Source organism: Heterocephalus glaber, unplaced genomic scaffold (assembly GCF_053883595.1).
Source record: "Heterocephalus glaber isolate CG9 unplaced genomic scaffold, H.glaber_assembly_v1.0 deba00001164, whole genome shotgun sequence".
Taxonomy (NCBI): Eukaryota; Metazoa; Chordata; class Mammalia; order Rodentia; family Bathyergidae; genus Heterocephalus; species Heterocephalus glaber.
In genome coordinates, this window is record NW_028258205.1 from 702458 (window position 1) to 722949 (window position 20492).

At 38.0% G+C, this 20492-nt stretch overlaps 1 protein-coding gene across 2 annotated transcripts in view; it reads right to left on the reverse strand.

Annotated features, from left to right (window-relative positions):
* Gabra3 (gamma-aminobutyric acid type A receptor subunit alpha3) overlaps window positions 1–20492 on the reverse strand; it is a 228011-nt gene that overhangs the window by 24614 nt on the left and 182905 nt on the right. For both annotated transcript variants that reach the window (XM_004871055.3, XM_013067906.3), the window contains exons 6-8: window positions 19948–20030; window positions 9866–10009; window positions 544–696 (exon numbers count right to left, since the gene is read on the reverse strand). In XM_004871055.3, the coding sequence (XP_004871112.1) occupies window positions 544–696; window positions 9866–10009; window positions 19948–20030 (380 nt within the window). The remainder of the gene's footprint in view (window positions 1–543; window positions 697–9865; window positions 10010–19947; window positions 20031–20492) is intronic.

Here is a 20492-nt window from a genome sequence, read left to right on the forward strand (position 1 = left end):
AAAGGATGTATACACATAATGGAATACTACTCAGACATAAAGAGGGATAAGTTTCAGTCATTTGTAGGAAAATAGATGCACTTTGAGTCTATAATGTTAAGTGAAATAAATCAGACATGGAAGGTTAAATATCACATATTTCTCTTATATGAGAAATCCAAAATATAAATAATTTAAAGAACAAAGTAAAAGAGAGCTGGTAGGACATGGGGATGGAGACATTATGCACCTGGGAAGGGGTTCTGGGGAAGAATGAGCAGGGGGAGAGAGGCAAGAGGAAGTTAAATGAGCAGAGTGCAATACGTAAATGCATCACTTCCGCAAGATGGATGGCAAACATATACAATGAAAAAAAAGAAAACGAAAAAAAGAGTTCAGATGCCTGAAATCCCCCAAATCTGATGCCTCAGTTACTACCGCTAGGCTCTGACACTGTTCCTGAACCTGGGGGAATGGTTTCTCCACCTTTCTTGTCTCCACCCTCACCGCTCTCCAAGGACCTCATGAATGTCTTTTCCCCGTTCTTCACAAAACAGCGCTTACCAAAGACCGTGCGCGCAGGGACAGATTCTCTGTTGAGCCAGAAAGACACCTGTGACAGAATGACAGTCATGATACATGGCAAATAGGTCTGGATCACAAAGTAGCCAATTTTTCGCTTGAGATGAAAGTGGGTTGTCATGATGACATATTCTCCTGGGGTGGGGGTGGGGGGCGGGGAGAGAGAGAGAGAGAGTAAAATTGGTCAGTACGTAGCCATACAAACAATGCTAAAGCAAGTTTGGCCCGATTTCAGTCCATGAGGTTCCTTAATCTCACATTCAAGACATATTGGAACCTCCCAAGCTCATGTAACCAGAGGTCTTCAACAGTCATGAAATAGTGTGCTTTTGGCATGAAAATTATGCCAACAGTATACAAATACAACTTTCTCAGAGCAATTTTGACCCAAGTTCATTCAAATAAATTTGATATTCCTATTTAAATAATAATAAGAAATAACAGTCTCTTCTAGAGCACTTGCTATGTGATGGCCACTCATGTAGCCCTTTAACTTTATTAAAATATTTAGTTTTCATAACAGTTTCTTGAATAAGGTGCTACTGTTATCCCCATTTTATAGGTCAAGAAACTGAGGTAAGGAGAGATTGAGCAACTTGCAGAAGGTTACCCAGCTAGTAAGTAGTGGAGCCCAAATTCACGCTCAGATAGATCAACTCCCCGTATATACATTTTACCCACTATGCTCTGCTGTGCTAATGTAGTTATTTGGTTAAAACAAAATGTTCCCATAGCAGAATGTGGGCCAACCCACATTACCTCACCTCCCAAATAAGAGTAACTACTTACTGAGTTTTAATGGGTGCCAAACAACAGCAGCCCTGTCAAGTTATGTACTAATCGACACTCTTAAATCCAAAAGTCAATTCTCAGTTTTCTAGATTTGTCAGCAGTATTTTGCAGAGTTGAATTTTCCATTCTCCTAGAGTCACTCTCTTCACAGAAACTTCTAGAAACCAATTCTCTTCTTGTCTCCATTCCATTTCACTGACCATTCCTCCCGTCACCTTGGCTGGTTCCTTTTAATTTCTAAATGTTGAATGACATCCAGACCCAAGGCTTATACTTCCCTTTCTGTCTTACTTACTCCCTTGAATTTTATCTCCAACCTGTGTCTTTAACATATTGAACTATGATGATTCCTGGATGTATCTTCTGCCTGGACTTCCTACTTGTTTCAGGTTGAATTGTGTTTAGGAAGACATGGTAAATTCTGGGGCTGGGGATTTAGCTCAGTGGTTTCACCACCTGCTGTGCAAGTGCAAGGACCCGAGGGACCTGAGTTCAATTGCCAGAACCAAAAAAAAAAAAAGAAAGATATGGTAAATTCTTAGCCTACAGTACTACAGAATGTGATCTTATTTGAAAAGAGGATTATTGTAGATATAATTACAATAATACCTCAGTTCAGGGATGCTTCTGTTTGCAAACAATTCAGTTCACAAACAGAAGCATTCAGCAAAATTGTGCTTCCATTGGTCAACTCTGCATTGGGTGACAAACGTATCCATGGCCATTTTCCCCAGAATCGTGGAAAGAATCAAGTTTGTGAACCAAGGTACCACTATACGTAACATGAGTCCATCTAGAGTGAAGTGGCCCTTCGTTCAATATGACTGACATTCTCACAAGGAGAAGACCCAGAGGCCAAACACCATGAATAGCAGCAGCAGAGGCTGAGGTGGTGGGTCCACAAGCCAAGGAGCACTACATTGTGTCAGCCCTCAGCAGTGTCTAGGAAGAGGCGGGGGTAGACTCCCCCTTGGAGGCTCCAGAAAGATATAACCCTGCCAATACCTTGACTTCTGAACTTCGAGCCTCCAGAGCTCCTAGACCATGAATTTCTGTTGGTTAAGCTTCCCAGTGTGTGAAGCCTAGCTAAAGGAGCCTTGGAGTCCCCTACACACACGCGCATGTGCACACACACACATACAAACACATACATACATACATACATTTGACCACCTGCTGGACATCACTGTTGTGGGATCTAATAGGCATCTTGCTGTAACATGTCCAAATCTTGGCTTTTACTCTCCCCATCCCCTATCCTCTTCCAAGCTGGTTCTGCCAATAGACTGTCCTGTCTCAAAAAATGGTAGCTCTCAAGTGCTTAGGCCAAAATCAAAATCTTCAACTTCTTTAACATCATTATTCCTTCTCTGTCTGTCTGTCTGTCTGTCTCTCTCACTGGCATGCACGTGCACACACACAGACACACACACACACACACACACACACACACAAAATCCATCAGCAAACTCTTCCTGCTCCTTTTTTTTGAAAATATATCCATAATTTTGACCACTTCTGGCCAGCTGCACATCAATCCCCCTGGTCTGAGCCACCATCACCTCTCCCTCTCCCTAGAACCTGGCCACAGCTTTCTGCCTACTTGCCTTATCCCTGCCCTTGCACCTCTTCAGTGCATTCTTAGCCCAGCAGCCTAAATGATCCAATGAAACCTAATTCAGATCCTGTCCCTTATGTTCAAGACGCTCCAATGCGTTATCGTTTGTTGGAGACTAAAAGCCAAATTCCCCCAAATAGTCTCCAAAGACTCATGTTATCCAACTGCTGGAATACTTATCAAATCTTCTTTTTCACCTCTCTTCCCTCCACCCACGTTTGCTTTTGGCAGGATTCCCGAATGAGGCAATTTCCCACTCTTACCCCGCCCACTCCCTTGTACTTAAGCCTAAAAAGCACCATCTGGCCAGTCAAGGCTTAGTATATAATCCATAGTCTGTGCATGTTCACATCGTGTTTACGTGGTCATGAGAAATACACATAGGCTAATCTGTCATTTAGCAAAGGATCTCGTATAAAAATGTGGAATGTGTTCCTCAATATAACTTTGTGGTTTCTCTTTTCTTCCTGCTTTTCTTTCAGTCTCTCTCTGTGTCTCTCGTTCTTATCCATATTTACCCTTTTCTCTCCTTTTCCTTCCTTCTCTCTCCCGCCACTCCAAAAGAATTGAGGAATTATTTTTCCTGAATGTTGGACTTTCATTAGCTTTGGCAATTTCTTCCCCATCTTAGTCTCATAATCCTGAACCCCTTTTATTAATCTTACCTTTGACTAAATATATGAAACATGTAATATATAAAATATAAAAAATCTTATTCGTAAAGCAGTTACATTCTGTGGATCTAAAGGCAAAGCATACATACTTTTCAAATGCTTATCAAATTAACCATTTGTTTTGACTAACTGAATATATTTGTCTTCACTCTTTCTTTCCTTCCCTCTCAGCCTTGCTGTCTCTGTTTCAAAGAGGCAAAGAAAATTCTCCATATTGAAAACTAAAGCCTTTCACCTGATTGAAGAGCTTTCCCCTGTTCTTGCCCTTTTATTGGAGACTGTCCGTGTCCAAGGGGAAATAGTCAAAAGGACAGTGAAAAGCCACTTTTGCATATTCACAGGCATTCGTGGTCTGGATAGTTTCTATGGTGAAAAATTATAATTGGACATTCAGAAAGCCTAGCAAATTACTTCATTGTATCAATCGACTGAATAGGTTCTTTTAAAAAAAACAACTCAGATATTTCATATCTCTCTAAATTTCATCTCTGCCAACACGAGCAACTGGATGCTTCACAGAACGGTGTATTTTCCTAAGGCGGATTGCAATCTCCCCTCCCTCCTTGCTCTCTGGTGGCCTGGCTCTGTGTTTCTTGTTATGAAGCATGACCCCTGAAGTGGTTTGGGATTTTTCCTCCTGCCTTTGTACTCGAGCTCCAGCCTGTTAAGCTCCATCTGGGTTCAGTGTGAAATATTTGAGGTTACAATGGAAAACATTCTCAATTTAGCTAATTTCTAAGGTGGTGAAACACATAAGAGGAGTCTTAAAATAGCTTGGCAAATTAACTCGTTATACAAAGTAAGTGAATATATTTTGTTAAACCTGTGTTTGTATTTTTCCATCTCTCTCTCTCTCTGTGTTCCTTCCTCTATACCTTGCCTTCTGTATTTTTTAATTTCCACCTCTCTGATCTCTCTCTACCACCCTTCTGGTTTCTGTTTTGTCTTTCTTACCTGTGCTACACATCTAGAGATTATATACACAATTACAATAATAATAAAACTGTTACGCTAACAAGTGAACAAATTTCTGGGAATGATGGATAAATAAGAATGTGCATCCTGAACTATCCTCCTAGAAATTAATGCAATACTTTGTCAAATAAAGGAAAACGGAATCTGTGCTGAAAATCAGGAATGGTTTCAAGAACCAGCCGTGAATTTTGAAGACTTTCATTCATTTATTTAACATATATTTGAGTCTGGAGCAGAGTGCAGGAGCTCTATGCTTGGAGCTGCTTCATGCTGAGAACTGATAGCATTTGGAGAGAAAGCCAGCCCTGCCACACCCAGCTTCCCATTCATATTCTGGACTGTATATGAAGAAACATTTTCAGGCTTCAGAAGGGAATGCTCGTACTTTATAGTCATAATGAAAACAATATGCATATGTGCAAGACAATAATATTGGCATAGTTCCTAAATCAAAAGGTAGAAAAGAGCATGCAGCAAGGTCTCCTATCCACATCTGTCTTCAAACCAGCCATTTCATTTCTGCTTCCTCCAGGTAAGTATGGGTCACAATCTCTCCCTATAATATCATAGATTTTTGACACATGAGGTGGGATATACGATGTCTAATATATATATTTTATATATATTATATATACTAGTTTCAAAACTGGTTTGAAAACATTTATCTACATTAATTAAAATAATGTGATACAAATACAGAAGAGAGAACATGAAAGACAATTATAAATGTGGACTGAGGATGTAGCTCAGTGACAGAGCAATTGCCTTCCGTGAACAAAAGACTCTGGGTTTGATGCCCAGCACAGAAAGAAAGAAAGAGAGAGAGAGAGAGAGAAGGGGGAGGGGAGGAAAGAAAGAAAGAAAGAAAGAAAGAAAGAAAGAAAGAAAGAAAGAAAGAAAGAAAGAAAGAAAGGGCTGGGAATTTAGCTCAGTGGTTTCACCGCCTGCTGCGCAAGCGCAAGGACCCAAGTTTGATCCCTGGTACCAAAAAGAAAAAAAAGAAAGAAAATAATATATCTAGATATGAACCTACCTTTTTGTATGCGGGGGGATTTAGTACATGATAAGTAGCCTCTTAAATCAATGGGGAAAGACTTCATTAGTGAATATTGGTACATTAGGACACCTCACCTCATCATGTAAATCAAAACAAATTCCAAATATATTTACAATGTACATTTGTAAAAATGGAAGCAACAAGGTACTAAAAAATATAGGTAAAATGTCAGAAGGAGAAAAACAACAGGAGGTCACCAGCAAGGGAGGGGCCATGCAGCTGTGGGATGCAGACGGTGCCCCTGGGGGAAGCCAGCAGGGGAAGCAGGTGGGGGCCTGCTGCCCCAGGAGGCCCTGCTGGCAGGACCCAAAGAGCACCCGCATCTGTAGGCTGCAAGGACTACAGAAGTTGTAGGTCTGAAGAGCAGAGGCAGGAAAACGGGAGGTTAGCTGACAGTCTGTACATAGAGTAGTTACTACCTCCTCGGACAGAGAACTGCAAGAACATGTTACTCTCCCGGGCAAAAGAAAGCTGGCCCAGTGCTCACTTCAAGACACTGGAAAATCCTTCTGTATAGAACTAGGACAATTTCAGCAGGTGATTAGCCCTTAGGGTAGAAATGTAGTCCCCCAAAAGGGCAGTATTTACACATCATACTAATAGAAATACTCTTCGATGGTTGTCAACTTTTAAAATCAAGTGATAGAGAAAATATTGAAGGTTTAGTTATAGGTATAGAACTGTATTCATTTTCTATTGATACTCAAATTTGTTTTAGACTTGTGGAGGCCAGAATTCTAAAATGGGACTGAAGTGTTAAAATCAAGGTTTTTTAATTAAAAATGAATGGTACATAAACATGAAGACTTTACATATTAATGGGAAAACATGTTGTTTGATACATGTATGTATTCTTTGTTGGTAGAGCTGCATTCTTTTCGGGTAGTTCTAGGGAAGAGGCTACCTCTTTGGGGGGCTTGTGGCCCCATTTTTCATCTTTGAAGCCAGCAGCTCAGCATCTTCTAACCATTTGCTTTCCAGCTCTGGTCTTCTGCTTCTCCTTTACAAAGACTCTGAGACTATGTGAGGGTTATCTGTACAATCCAGAGTAATCTCTTTGTTCTGAAATCAGCAGGCAAGGGATTCTAACTCCATTCGTAACCTTAACCCCCTTTGCCATGGAATCTAACATGTTTACCAATTCTGGGGCTAGAATACGGGTCTCTTTGGAGGGTTATTATTCTGTCTACTTCAAAAACCAAATGTGCATTTTAATCTGTTTTGACAGTGGAAAGAAAAATTTTAGCTGGTAGCTATAGCAAGCAAGGAAGAGATGAGGATGGAAGGGTTGATAGAATAGGAAATATAGATAACTATTATAACCAGCTATCACCATTTAGAATGAATCTGGAAGAGAGGGAAAGTAGGACATAAGTGAAGTGAGCTACACACTTATATACATCAGAGTAGAGAGTCTATGTTTAATGTCTAAAGGTGAAAAATTAAGAACTAACAGCATAAGCTCATTATAATTATGGAGGGAACCACCAGAATTAAAACCCATGGGGTTGAATCATTTAATGTGCCTGAGCCATGATTTCCTCATATGTAAAGCTAAGATAATACTACTAACCACCAAAGAGTGTGTTGTTAAAGTTTTAAATGAGTTACTACATGTCGGCAGGGCAGGACTTTTTATGTATTACGTACCTCAAAGTTCATCATTATTAATTCCATGCCTATGCTCATCCTCAAGAAAATGAAAAAGAGTATCCTGTTGCATTTGTCTGCTAAGGCTTCCAGAACAAAGTACCACAAACTGGATGGATTAAAACAAACCCAACTTATTACCTGCCAACTCTGGAGGCTAGAAGCCTGAAATTGAGGTAGCAGCAGGGGAGTGTGTGTGTGTGTGCGCACGCGTGCTTGTGCGCGCACACACACACGTGCTTCCAATTTTTCCTTTTTCATAAGACAATAGCCATATTTGATTAGGGGCCACCTTATTACAGTATGACCCCATCTTAACTAATTATATTTACCATGACACTATTTCCAAATAAGATTGCATTCTGAGGTATTGGGGTCAGAAATCCAACATGGCTTTTAGGGGGACATAATTCATTCCGTAATACTCATGTTGCCCAGGGTCAGGGGAAACTGGCGTGCTCATGGTCTGATAATGGGAGGATGAATTCTTTAGCCTTTCAGAAGAGCAGCTTGTCAATATGTATTAAAATTTCAAAAATATGTCTACTGTCTGAAATAGCAATCTCAATATTCTCTCTGCATACTACACAGATAATTGCACTGGAGCAAAATGCTGTATGAGTAAGGAGGGTCTTCGCAGTTTTGTGGATAGCATTAAACAAAACATAGGAGTACATAATTGCCTAAATAGCTTATGATTCATATACATGAGACCATTAAAATGAAGATGATGCTTTGCTGAATTTCACAGTGAAATGCTACACTTCCCACTGACAACAACACACATATCATTGTCAAGAATTTTCAGAGCTTGGAGGAAGACATTTATTTTTTTAATTTAAAGTAGCCAAACTAGGTATAAATGAATGTGTGTTTGTTCTGATTGCTAACACATTGTTACTAAATTTTGTGTTCCTATTATTTGGATACTGTAATCTAGTGACATGAAAATGTGTTTTAATATAAAATCAAATAAAAGTAGTGTATAAAATAGTATTGGTGATATAGCTCCATTTATATAAAACATTTACATAAAAATTGAAAGAATATTCTTAGAAACCAAAACATTCAGTAATCAGTTAATCTGCCAACATCTTCCTGGAAGATTTTGATAGAAAATGGAATTAGAGAGTACAGTTGTCCTTCTGTATCCCTGAAGGCTTGGTCTCAGCAACCCTGTGGGCAGCAAATCCACCAGTGGTCAAGTCCCTTGTATGCCATTGCATGATATTTGCATACAACCTATGGATATCTTCTCCTATACTTTAAATCATCTCCAGATTGCTTCTAATACCTGATACAATGTAAATGTTATATAAATAATTTTATAGCATATCATTTAGGAAATAATGACAAGAAAAAAAGCCTGTACATGTTTAGTGCAGATGCATTTTTTAAGAACGTATTTTAATATGCACTTAGTTAGATGCAGAAAGTTGACTGTATTTTAATTTCAATGTTAATTCATCCACATATTCTTAATTTTCCTGTCATGAATGTGCATTGCCCATTTGATTAAGATGGGACAGTGGTTTAACAAAGGAAAATGGGCCAGTGATTGATCTTCGAAGTTGATTTTAGATGGGTAGTACAGAGAAGGGATGAGGATTTCTAAATCTTTTTTATCCTTCAAAGCCACTTTAAATGTTGCCCTTTTTAGGTACCCAGCTGTGGTCCTAAGGTGCAGACAGAACATGGGGCAGACAAGATGACATTCTGTGACATCTTGAGATAATGGGATATGTCCAGATAATGAAACAAAAGGATATGAGTACCCTACTTCATATATAATGGTGAATTCTCAGAGACAAGTGTTGCTTGGAAAATAATATTGAAAGCACCCACCCTCACACAGTAAAACTATTATGTAATGTATGTGCCTCCGAATACATTCTATTCTGCCAAATACTCTAAACTTAGTTAGGTTTTCAGGGTACCACCTTTCTTCAGCTCCTAGAACTGGTCAGTTTGCAATTGGACAAAACTTAAGGCTACAGAAGGAGTATCTAGTTCCATTTGTTTGTATCTATTGGGAAGACCTGGCAGATTTTATCAAATAATATTTTTTTTTCTGAAGTAGGTGATCCATTTGAGAAAATAACTCCATGGCTACTCCCCAGCTGTGTGCCTGACCTCAAATGGGATTATTAACTTGCTACCTCAGCTTTGGTTGAGTTAAGCAAATGCCTTAATGAAATATTTAGGATCAAAACATTCCTCTCCCATGACCACATCCTCCCTGTTTTCTCTTCTATCATAACTACTTCGACCTTCTGCCCGATTCCCCAAGAGGCAGCAGGCATTGTGCTTAAAGGGGACTTAAGAGCCAATCTGCTTGTGTTCCGATTTGGGCTCTGTCATTACATAACTGTGACATGGGGAAAATCATTGAACATCTATGTGTCCCTCTTTCCTCATTTGAGCAGTACCTCTAGCACAACACTGTTTTTAAAATTAAATACATAATGAGCACTTAGAACAGTTACTGGCATGTGGTACAGTTTATGCAAACATTTTTTGAATAAAATAAGTAAATACCTGTACTAGACCGTATTATCTCTGTCCCAACAACATGGCCCAACAGGTCATACTGATTCAGGCGAGAGCCATCTTGTGCCACTTCCACAGATCTGTTCTTCCCAAGAGTCCAAGAATAAACCACTTCAGCTGTTGTGTAGGCATCTAAGACAGAGAAAGGTCAGGAAGGAGAAGTTGAAGGGAAAGGAAAATGATGGTCCACAATACTCAACTCACAAGAGATTTAAATACAACTTATTTCCCCAAAAAGTTCGGGTATGTCTCCTATTTAATTGAAATCCATCCACCCATCTAACAAACACTCATTTAATCACTCCTATTTGATATATCACACACATAGAAATTAACCCAGAGTAGTTTCTTCCTCCAGGGACTCACTGTCAATAATCTTTCCTTCTCCTAAAGGCTCAACAGTAGGGTAGGGGAGGAAGGACTAAAATGTTACCTCCTGAAGATAGCACAAGCTCAAATGCCTACAGGGGCCAGACACTACCTTAAGTGAGTGAGTCAGGCTAGCTGCAATGAAAGTAAACTGCCAGAAAAGTAATAAAATTTTCTATAATTAATTACAGGGTGATCATATGAAATAAAGTCAAAAATGCAGACTAGTGATATTTAAAAGAATGAAAAATCCAATTTAACAATAGCAATAATTAATGATCACAATTTTCTTTCACAACTTATTTATTACCACTCTTGAAGTGCAAACCAGAATTGCAAACCTGACAATTTTCTTTTGCACCAGGGTGTTAACCTTAAATCCTATATTTGGAATCCAATATCAAGTTCAGAATGTTGTACAGATTAAAAGGAGCATAGGTAAAGAGAAATGCTGGGGAAAGGAGTTGGAGTCATTTAGTTTTAGTTGGTTTCTTAGAGGAATAAGTTTATTTCTTTTTAGTCACAATTGATATTTTCACAGTGGGCTTCATATTTGGGGTGAGTAATTTGCCCTAACATGTGCATCTGAGGTTATCAGGGGAAGCGAATCACCATACTGTTCATTCCTTTCCTCAAAGTTTTGAGCTGTTTGTTGTTCAAGTCAGTAAGGAGTGTCTCCAGCTCATGGTCACAACTGGTATGTTCACAGTGTGCTCTATTTAAACATTTTGCCCAAAGCAAATAATTTCTGGTGAATCTGCCAATGAATTAATGTGAAATATTGGTCCCTGCAAAATTCTGTAATGCTGGGTATACATTTTATACTAAATCTGACGTTAGATATATATCTCATAAATTTAACATCAATGCTTACTAGAATACTAATCATGATATGGTTACATTATACTCTTCAGGACTTTTTTTCAATACAGCTACGAAAGCCAATTCCTCATTTGCATATAATGGGCAACATGTCCCCCTTCCAAGTGCTTCATTCATATCAAAATTCTCCTTAACATCATGAAAGAAAAGTATAACCCTATACTGTTTATTCTGTGTTCTTAGAAGCTGCAAAAGGAAATTTCACAAAAATAAACTTTTCCACACAACTTGCCCTATATATGGTCTCAATCATGTCTTCAACACACCAATACTTCTTTGACATATCCTTTATGCTGCGATTGATAGATAATTTATAAATTGTACTCTATAAAATATCTTGATACTTGGGAAAGTATATTACTAAAGGTATATTGCATTTTCCACCAGCAACACTTAATGTATGCATTCAGAAACAAAACTCACTGAACTTTCAGTCTGTTTTCTTTAAGATTCTAATTGTATGTTTTGTCTATGCAGTAGTGGCCTCTTATCTGTGCTTTTGTTTTCTAAGATTTCAGTTATGTGTGCTCCGTATGGTCCCAAAATATTGATGGCAAGTTCCAGAGAAAAGCAATTTATAAGTATCAAACTGCATGCCATTCTGAGTAACATAATGGCAAATCATGGTACACTTACCCTTCCTGCATGGGACGGTAATCATCTCTTTGTCCAGTGGATCCATGCTGCATACACTACTCGCACATTAGTCACTTAGTGGCCATATCAGCTGTCAGATGAACTGTTGTGATATTGCACTGCTTATGTTCAAATAACCACTATATAGTTCCTAACACTATGTCATGATGCCTACATCTTTCACTTTACATCATTTCACTATATAGGCACAGCATCAGTTCACACCATCACAAGATGAGGGAGTGGAGAATGAGAAGAGATTTTGAGAGAGAGAGTCAGAGTGAGAGATCATATTTACATAACTCTTACACAGTATGTTGTAAGAATTGTTCTGTCTTATTATTTTTTATTATTAATTTGTTATTGTGCCTACTTAATAAGTTAAATCTTATCACAGATGCATTTGCACAGGAGGAAACACTGTATAGACAGTGTTTCAGACAACTCCCAGAAGTCCTGGAACATATTCCTCACAGGTAACGGGGACTAATGTATACCAGTTATAGCTCCTGTCATGGTGGCATATTTTTGATATCTGAAGTTTTGTTTTTCAAGAAAAGCATACTGTGTATGCAAAGTAAAAATGTTGAAATATTTTTCATCTCTATAAGGAAATACAAACATTCCCATCTGTCATGAAACACAACCATCTCAGTCTTTTAGTTTTTCTTTTAAATGATAGATACAGCTCTAAGAAGTACTTAATGTTCTTTTTAATCATGCTGGAAACCTTTAATTATAAGTAAAATAAGAGTGCAGATGAACTGATTAATAGCAAATGATACTGGAGCTCTTTTCTCATGGAGAAAGGTAAATGACAGAGCTTATGAGGAATGAGCAAGTGCATGCCAGTCTACAAGGGACGGCCAGTGATCAGCCTCAGCTAACTAGGGTCATGGAAAACTTGAGACTAGTGTTGTCAGATATTCTGATTTCAGAAAATAATAAACAAATCTGGAGTCTTATGTGACATGTCCAAAATATCAAATCTTGGCAGATAATTGAAGAAGTGATTAACAGTGTATGTATCGAGATTGCTACGAGCTCTGGTGATTCACTCTTGGAAACAAAGCACCCTCCCTGACTACAGTTTATCTTGGACTTCCAACTGGAATTGTAGTTCTTTAAACTACTATCACTAAGGAGAAAGAGAACCCTTCTCAGGAATTGTCTCACGCCCCTACCTAAACTTTATGTTACTAGCAAGTGAGGAATGTCACAATGTCATCAGTGAAATGTGATTTCACAAGACACTTGTCTCCCCCTCCTCCCTGTGCTTTCGATATATATATATATATATATATATATATATATATATATTTAATATATATACCTGGGGTCCCCTTATGCCTGAGCAGAAAACCACCTTTGCTACAAAAAGGGCAATGCACTGTTTCATTGAATCTACCCAAGAGTTTTGACAATGGAAAAACTAGCACAGGTTTGTTCAGGTAAAGGGTAAATGATGGAAGAATTTGTCTTTACTGCTTAGGAAAAAACAAAAGTTTCTTGTAGGATTTCTGAAGGTAAGCTGAGTACCCTGAAGAGACATCACTGAAATGTTAGCCCTAAAAATCTTAGGAGATTCTATGTAGATGTGACAATACATTGTGCAACTGACGGTGCCTTACAACTTTACTAGGCCTAGAATGGCAAGTTGGTTTATGCCAAAAAAACCCTTTAATATCCTTCAAAATAATATATGGGAACAGAGGGATTTGTGGAAAAAAAATTCTCTCCATAATATGGAAATCGAAGCAGAGAAGGTAAGAACTAATGAAGGAAGAGAGGTAAGAAAGAGAAGTAAACTGCTAAAAAGCAAACTAAGGGCTTGGGTGTAGCTCCGTGGGAGAGGACTTGCTTAGCATGCTGAAGACTCTGGATTCACCCTCTTGACCTCCATAAAATAAAGCAAAGGAAACAAATCGCAAGATATTGATTGAATGTCTCCTTAAAACCTGACCTGTGCTGGCAAACAAATGGTAAGAAGGCACCGCACCCCTCACCAGGGAGCGCGCAATCTGCTGGAGGAGATAGAGTGGAACAGAGTGTAAGTTTGAGCCTAAGCAGCGCGCGTGGGGAAGATCACCTCTGCTGCAGTATTAATGACCAGTAGGACAGGGTGCACTTGAAACCATGACCGCATCTACAAGAGCACCGTAGTGCTCTGTGTGAGTGGCTTGTAGGGTTTACTACTTTAGTAGGAGGCAGTGAATTGAACTGGGTGAAACAGAGGAAATTTTAGGGTTAGGACAGATGAAAACTGGTAGTTTTCATGATGGTTAAAAATGAAAAGAAGGAACTTTAAGTGTTCCAGATGGCTTCGAGACTCTCCCTTTTCCAAGTACATGGCTAGTGATGGAATTCACGCACCCTCTGGGGAGCAGCATTCTTTTGCTTTATACCTTCTCTTTCTTCTCTCCTTCCTCCACAGCCCTGGGGCTCCCTTAGCTCCTTGGCTTTCCTCCTTCTTTTCACTTCTAATTATTCTATTTTTGTCGAGGAGCCAGGGTAGGGTATGGGGTGATGGAGCAGCTCCGAAAGAATACCTATGAGATAATTAGAACTCATACGCCGGAATGCTTCCTTCGGTATATTTTACACTGTCTATGATGGCACAAGCATCTCCCTGTGTTATGGTTTACATAGCCCAAACATTTCCCAAATGTCCCAAGTGTATGCCATGATCCTTTCGGGTTCTATAGCTCACTTGCCTGCAGGAGGAGGCTGGCTGGCCAGAGGCAGTCACTGGGAGCATAATCCAGAAGGGTGTATTCTTGCTCCCAGCTCTCCCTTCTTTTTCGGCTTCCGGCTGCCTTGGGGTGAGCAGCTTTTCCTCTACCGCCAAGCCCTCCACAATGCCATTTCTGCCATGGAGCCAGTCAGCCATAGACTGAATTCCCCCCAAACTGTGAGCCAAATAAAACTCTCCTTATTTAAATTGCAAGTATCAGGTATTGTGTCCAGCCATGGGCAAGTGATTAACGCATGTTGTGTTGGCTGGGCGTGGTGGCGCACAACTGTAATCCCAGCACTCAGAAGGCTGAGGCAGAAGGACTGCTGTGAGTTCAAGGTCAGCCTGGGCTACACAGTGAGTTTAATGCCAGCCTGAACTACATAGAGTGACCTTGTCTCAAAAATAGATAAATAAATTAAAAATTAAAAATTTTTAAAAACCCAAAAAGCAAAAAACTCATGTTGCTTTTAATTGCTTTGCCAAATGCCTTCTTTTGCTACCTGACAGATCTCAGGAAAATTGGAAGTAAAAAAAAAAAAAAAAGAGAAATCAATCCACAGAAGCACCAATAAGAAACCCTGTTTCTGAATTCACATTGTCAGAGACTGATTATTTACTTGATTAGTTGATTCAGTCATTCATTCAACAAATACTAAGGCAATGTAGTGAAGTTTCAGAGGTCAGAAGACAGTTGAAGCTAACACATGGTCTAGTACAGAAAATGTTCCACGTGGACTTGAGAATAATGTACATTCTGATGTTGTGGAGTGGAGTGCTCTGTAAGTCTCTTGGGCCTAGTTGTGTTATAGTGTTGTTTAAGTCCTCTATTTCTGTAGTGATCTTCCAACATAGTTAATCTGTCCATTATGGAAAGTGGAACATTGAAATCTCCAGTTATTGTTGTTGAATTGTCATCACTTTTACTTTGCATGTTTGGGGTCCCCATGGTTAAGTGTATGTATCTTTCCAGTTGTCACACCTTCCTGGTGGGTTGGCTCTTTAAAAATTACAAAATAGTCAAAGGTTCTACAGAGTAGGGAAGAAGAGGATGGGAATAAGTCTCCCTGATCTTACTGAGACTTTGTCCTTTTTGCTGAATGACACTCCTCATGTCCTTCAGAGACTTTGGCTGATTTCCTCCAGAGTTTGGACAAAGTTCATTCTGACAGTTTTCAAAAATCATATCATTGCTTTTATAAGGAAGTAGATTTTCAGAAGTCCTTACTCCATCATTCCAGAATTGCTTCCTCACTAAGAATTTTTAAGGTTAATTTTAACTGTCCAAATACACATTTAAAAATTTAAATCCCTTACTTCTTGACATATTTTATTTGGCACCTGGGCTAATGTACCATTAATTTCACCTGTCCCATTCATCAGATTTATTGAATTGTTCTCTTTTCTCTAGCGTCTTTATGTTATCATGACTGATGAAACAGTTCCTGATCTCTTCTCTGAATATAGTCATTTCATAGAGATCTTATCCAGACTTATGGCTTTAAAGTACTATCTATAAACTAGATATCCAGTCCACATCTCTTTCTGGACACTTTCTATATTTTCTGAACAATTTCTATATTTTATATATCAAATCTGGAAGAAAGTTTAGAAATTAACAAAATTTTTAATGCATGCAAGAATTACCAATAGATGTAAAGGCATAAATTTGAAGGAATCTATTCGTGTCAAGTCAAAACAAAAGTGGAAAACACTGAGACCTTGGATTAAAAGTTGTGAAATTTGCAGTTGTCAGGGTAAGAGTACATAGGATTTAAGTGCACAATTTGACAGATTGATTTTGCTTAATATGAGAGTGTGCTGGTGGCTCTATGTGCCACTAATGATAAATCTTTCTTCAAACTTAGATATAAATATATCTATATACATAGTACAGTATATAATTAGACATGCACTATATACACGTGTATATAGTACACTGCATGCAAACCCTGAGAGTGTTATTCTGAGAAATAACAGGTTTGCGGAGTAAAATAAATCCTTAAAATGGTAATTCCAACATGTGAGTCTATCAAATTTAACTTGCTAGGAGTTCCAAATATTATTATTCAAATGTTATCCAATAAAATTTATTGACATTTTCTAGTGTCTAAGTATCCTCTATAGACTGCTAGTCTTCTAAAAATACTTCTAAATGAGTTAATAATGACTAAAGTCCATTAAACATTTTGGAAGTGTGGTATGATTAAGATTTAACAGGAATCTGCTGGAAGATAAAATAGGAAAAAAATTGAAGACATAGGCATAAGTAGGACTTTCTGAACAGAATGTAAACTGCACAACAAATAACAACAGGAATCAACACATGGGATTATATCAAATTACAAAGCTTCTGTACAGCAAGGGAAACAACCAACAGAGTGAAGAATACAGAATAGGGAAAAAATGTTTTGTCAGCCTCTCCTCAGACAGAAGACTAATATCTAGAAAATGATTCTCTCAAAACAAAGAACAAATGGACGATATATACATGAAAAAATGTTCAGATAAAAGGTTAAATCTAAACAATACTGAAATTCTATCCTACTCTAGTAAGAATGGCTGTATCAAGGACTTAAAAAAGAATAAATGCTGGCAATGCGGTTAGAAAAAAGGACCCTTTCTACATTGTAGGTGGGAATGCAAACTAGTACAACCACTGTGGAAATCAGGATGGAGAGTCCTCAAAAAGCTTAAACTAGAAGCTCCATTTGATCCAGCTATTCCTCTTCTGGGAATTTTCCCAAAAGTTTTAAATAGATCATATTAGAATGGTACAGACATACCCATGTTTATAATAGCACGATCTACAATAACTAAATTACGAAAGTGGTCTAATTGCCCACCAACAGATGAATGCATAAGGAAATGTGGTGTATATACACAACGTAGGACTACTTTCCGTAAAGAAGGGTACGTTTCAGTCATGTGTAGGAAAATGGATGCATCTTGAGACTATAATGCTAAGTGAAATTAATCAGATACAGAAGGTTAAATATTATGTGGTTTCTCTAATATTAGAAATCCAAAATGAAAATAATTTAAAGAACAAAATAAAGGAGAGATGGTAGGAAACAGGAAGGTAGACTTTGTAAATGTGGGAAGTAAATGTGGGAAAGGGAAAGAGGGAAGGAAGAGGGGAGTAAAAATGACCAAGGTACAATATGTATATATTCCAGTTTCCCAAAATGAATGTAATTATTTATACATCACAAATACACGCTACTAATAAAAAGAAAGCTACCTTACATTCCCTGGAATTCTAGCTTTTTGCTTATGAATCCTGTAGTTCAGTATATCAGGAATTTGGGAATATTGCCAATAGCTATGATAAATAAATTATTAAAGACTTCTAACACCACAAATATGTTTTGCCTGTTTTCATATATGACAAAAAGTGAGTCACATTCTCTCTCTCTCTCTCTCTCTCTCTCTCTCTCTCTCTCTCTCTCTCTCTCTATATATATATATATATATATATATGTACACATCTGGCTTTTTTGCTCAGCACTGTATCTATGACCTCATTTCTGTTGTTGGGTGCTATATAATTGTCTTAGTTCTATGGTGCTTATTTTGTGCCCACATCACAGATTTTTAATCCTTTCTGATGGACATTAGGGTAGTTTTCGGTGTAGCTCTATTGCAGTTAGCTCTGCTACAAACATAATTTATATGCCTTTTGGTGAACACAAACACTGGCTTATGTTTGGAGATATATTTTGGACTAGAGATGCAAAGTTATCTGACATGTGTATGTGCAGCACTATTAGATGCCACCAAACAAGTTCATAACCTCTGTACCAATTTATAGGCTTATTAGCAGGTCATGAAGATACAGATACATACCATTAACTCCTTTACTTTATAAAAGTTTCTTTTTACCTGTCACATTTTGAAAACTTTTGTTTTCAGTACTGAGGACTAAACTCAGGGCCTCTGGAAATGAGCTACATCCTTCATCTATTTAAATTTTGATTCAAGGTCTCCCTAAGTCAGTAAGTTGCCCAGGCTGGGCTTGAATTTCTGATCCTCCTCCTCCGCCTCCCAGAGTGCTGGGATTCTGGGTGTGTGCCACCATGGCTGGGTACTTTTTGAAATTTTAATTGATATATGATAATTGCACAGATTTGTCAAGGACAGTGTGATACTGCAATACGTATACACAATGTGTGATGACCAAGTCAGAATAAGTGTGATAATGAGCATAGCCATCCCTTCAAATAGTTATAATTTCTCCATGTGGGGAACTTTTAACTATTTTGAAATATAAAGGAAGATTTTGTCAACTATAACCACCCTACCATGATACAGAACAGTAGAACTTATTCCTCCTACCTAACTGTATTTTCCTACTCATTATTCATCCTTTCCCTGACCTCCCACATCTGCCCTTTTTTTCTAATGAAACAGGATAATCCTGCGCAGTCTAATTTCAATTTCAATGACAATAATATCCTCCACCTAGGCATGACTGATTCTCCTTATTCCATGGTACTTTTATGTTTTCCCATAGTTCGTCTCACTTTACAACCTACTTCATACTTCACTTTTTTATTCATTATTTACTTGATCTTTCACTATCATTCTCCTCTTTAATAAAACACATGGCCAAGGGATTGTGTTTTATTTATGGGTGCATTCCCAGTCCTAGCATAGAGGCTGACACACAGGAAACAACCTGAAATATTTGACAAATGAGTGAATGAAAAATATGTCATATATAATAATTGAAGTTTTTCAAATGCTCTATTTCAAAATGCAGAGGTAAATCTAACATAGGCAGGACCACACATATCTCAGAATATTACTCTGATGATTCCCTACACAACTTACTCTGGAATTCTTAGATTCAGAAAAGCTTTCAAATTTCATTCAATTTTGACTTTTGTAATTCATTGGAAAACAGACTGTGTAGTTACTCTCTTCTCTGTAAAATTTGCAGCTACTGGAAAAGGCAATATTCTAAAAAGTGCACAAATCTTCAGTGGCTTCCTGTGTACTATTTACTGTTGTGAATGAGACAGAAGTATCTGAAGGTACAGGAGGAATAGACATTTTAACCTGATATAAATACAGTCTCTGAGTGATCTTGTCTTTTGGAAACTGCTACAGTACTGTATATTAGTTTTAGCCTTCTCTGTCCTCTGGGAAAATCAGCAAAAAGATGTTGATATTTTAATCTAATGACACAGAAATTATTCTGAAATGGTGAAATAAGATTTTCTGTTTTTTAAAAAAAAAAACTCTGTTAAAAGCTTAGGAAAAAAATTAAAGGCTAAACCTCTTCCTCCTGGTCAGTTAGTGCATCTTGAGCCCATTCTCTTTACTCATTTCCATACCAGCCAGAGGTAAAGACCTTAGTTTCATAAACTGCTAAGAAGCAACAAAGGATAGATTAATTTCTTTAGGTAGAAGATCAAGCAAATAAAACTGAGGAAATACATACAGCTTCCAAACTTCAGTGGGCAAGCATGCACATCCATGGGAAAATCTTCCAAATGCATGGGGCACTCAGCATGAATTGTTAACCTAAAAGAAAAGAGAACAGAAATGAAATAAACTAAAATAAGTGTCATTAAACATAAGGCTCAGTTCCCACTCAATAGCACCCTTAAGAACAACAGGGAAGTTTGGTTGTTTACGTTCACTGAGATTCACATCTTTCTGAACTCAAAAGATAGATTAAATGAACTAGATAGTGTCTCAAAGCCGCATTCAGTGTTCATATTTTTAGATAACATCTGAATCCTACCTTACCACCTTTAGAAAAAAACAAATATAATTGATCTGGCCTAACGTTACTTAGCTATTCTTCAAGAAGCCTGGAAGCCCTGGGTCCTGACGCATTCATTCCTGACCACAGTTTAATTATATCTGAAATAATTCTTCTCAGCAGGCTATTATGCGAGTTAACCAATTTAAAGATTGCACTGAAGAGGAAAGATGTGTCGAAAGAATATCTTTACCCTGACAATGAACAGGCAGACACAA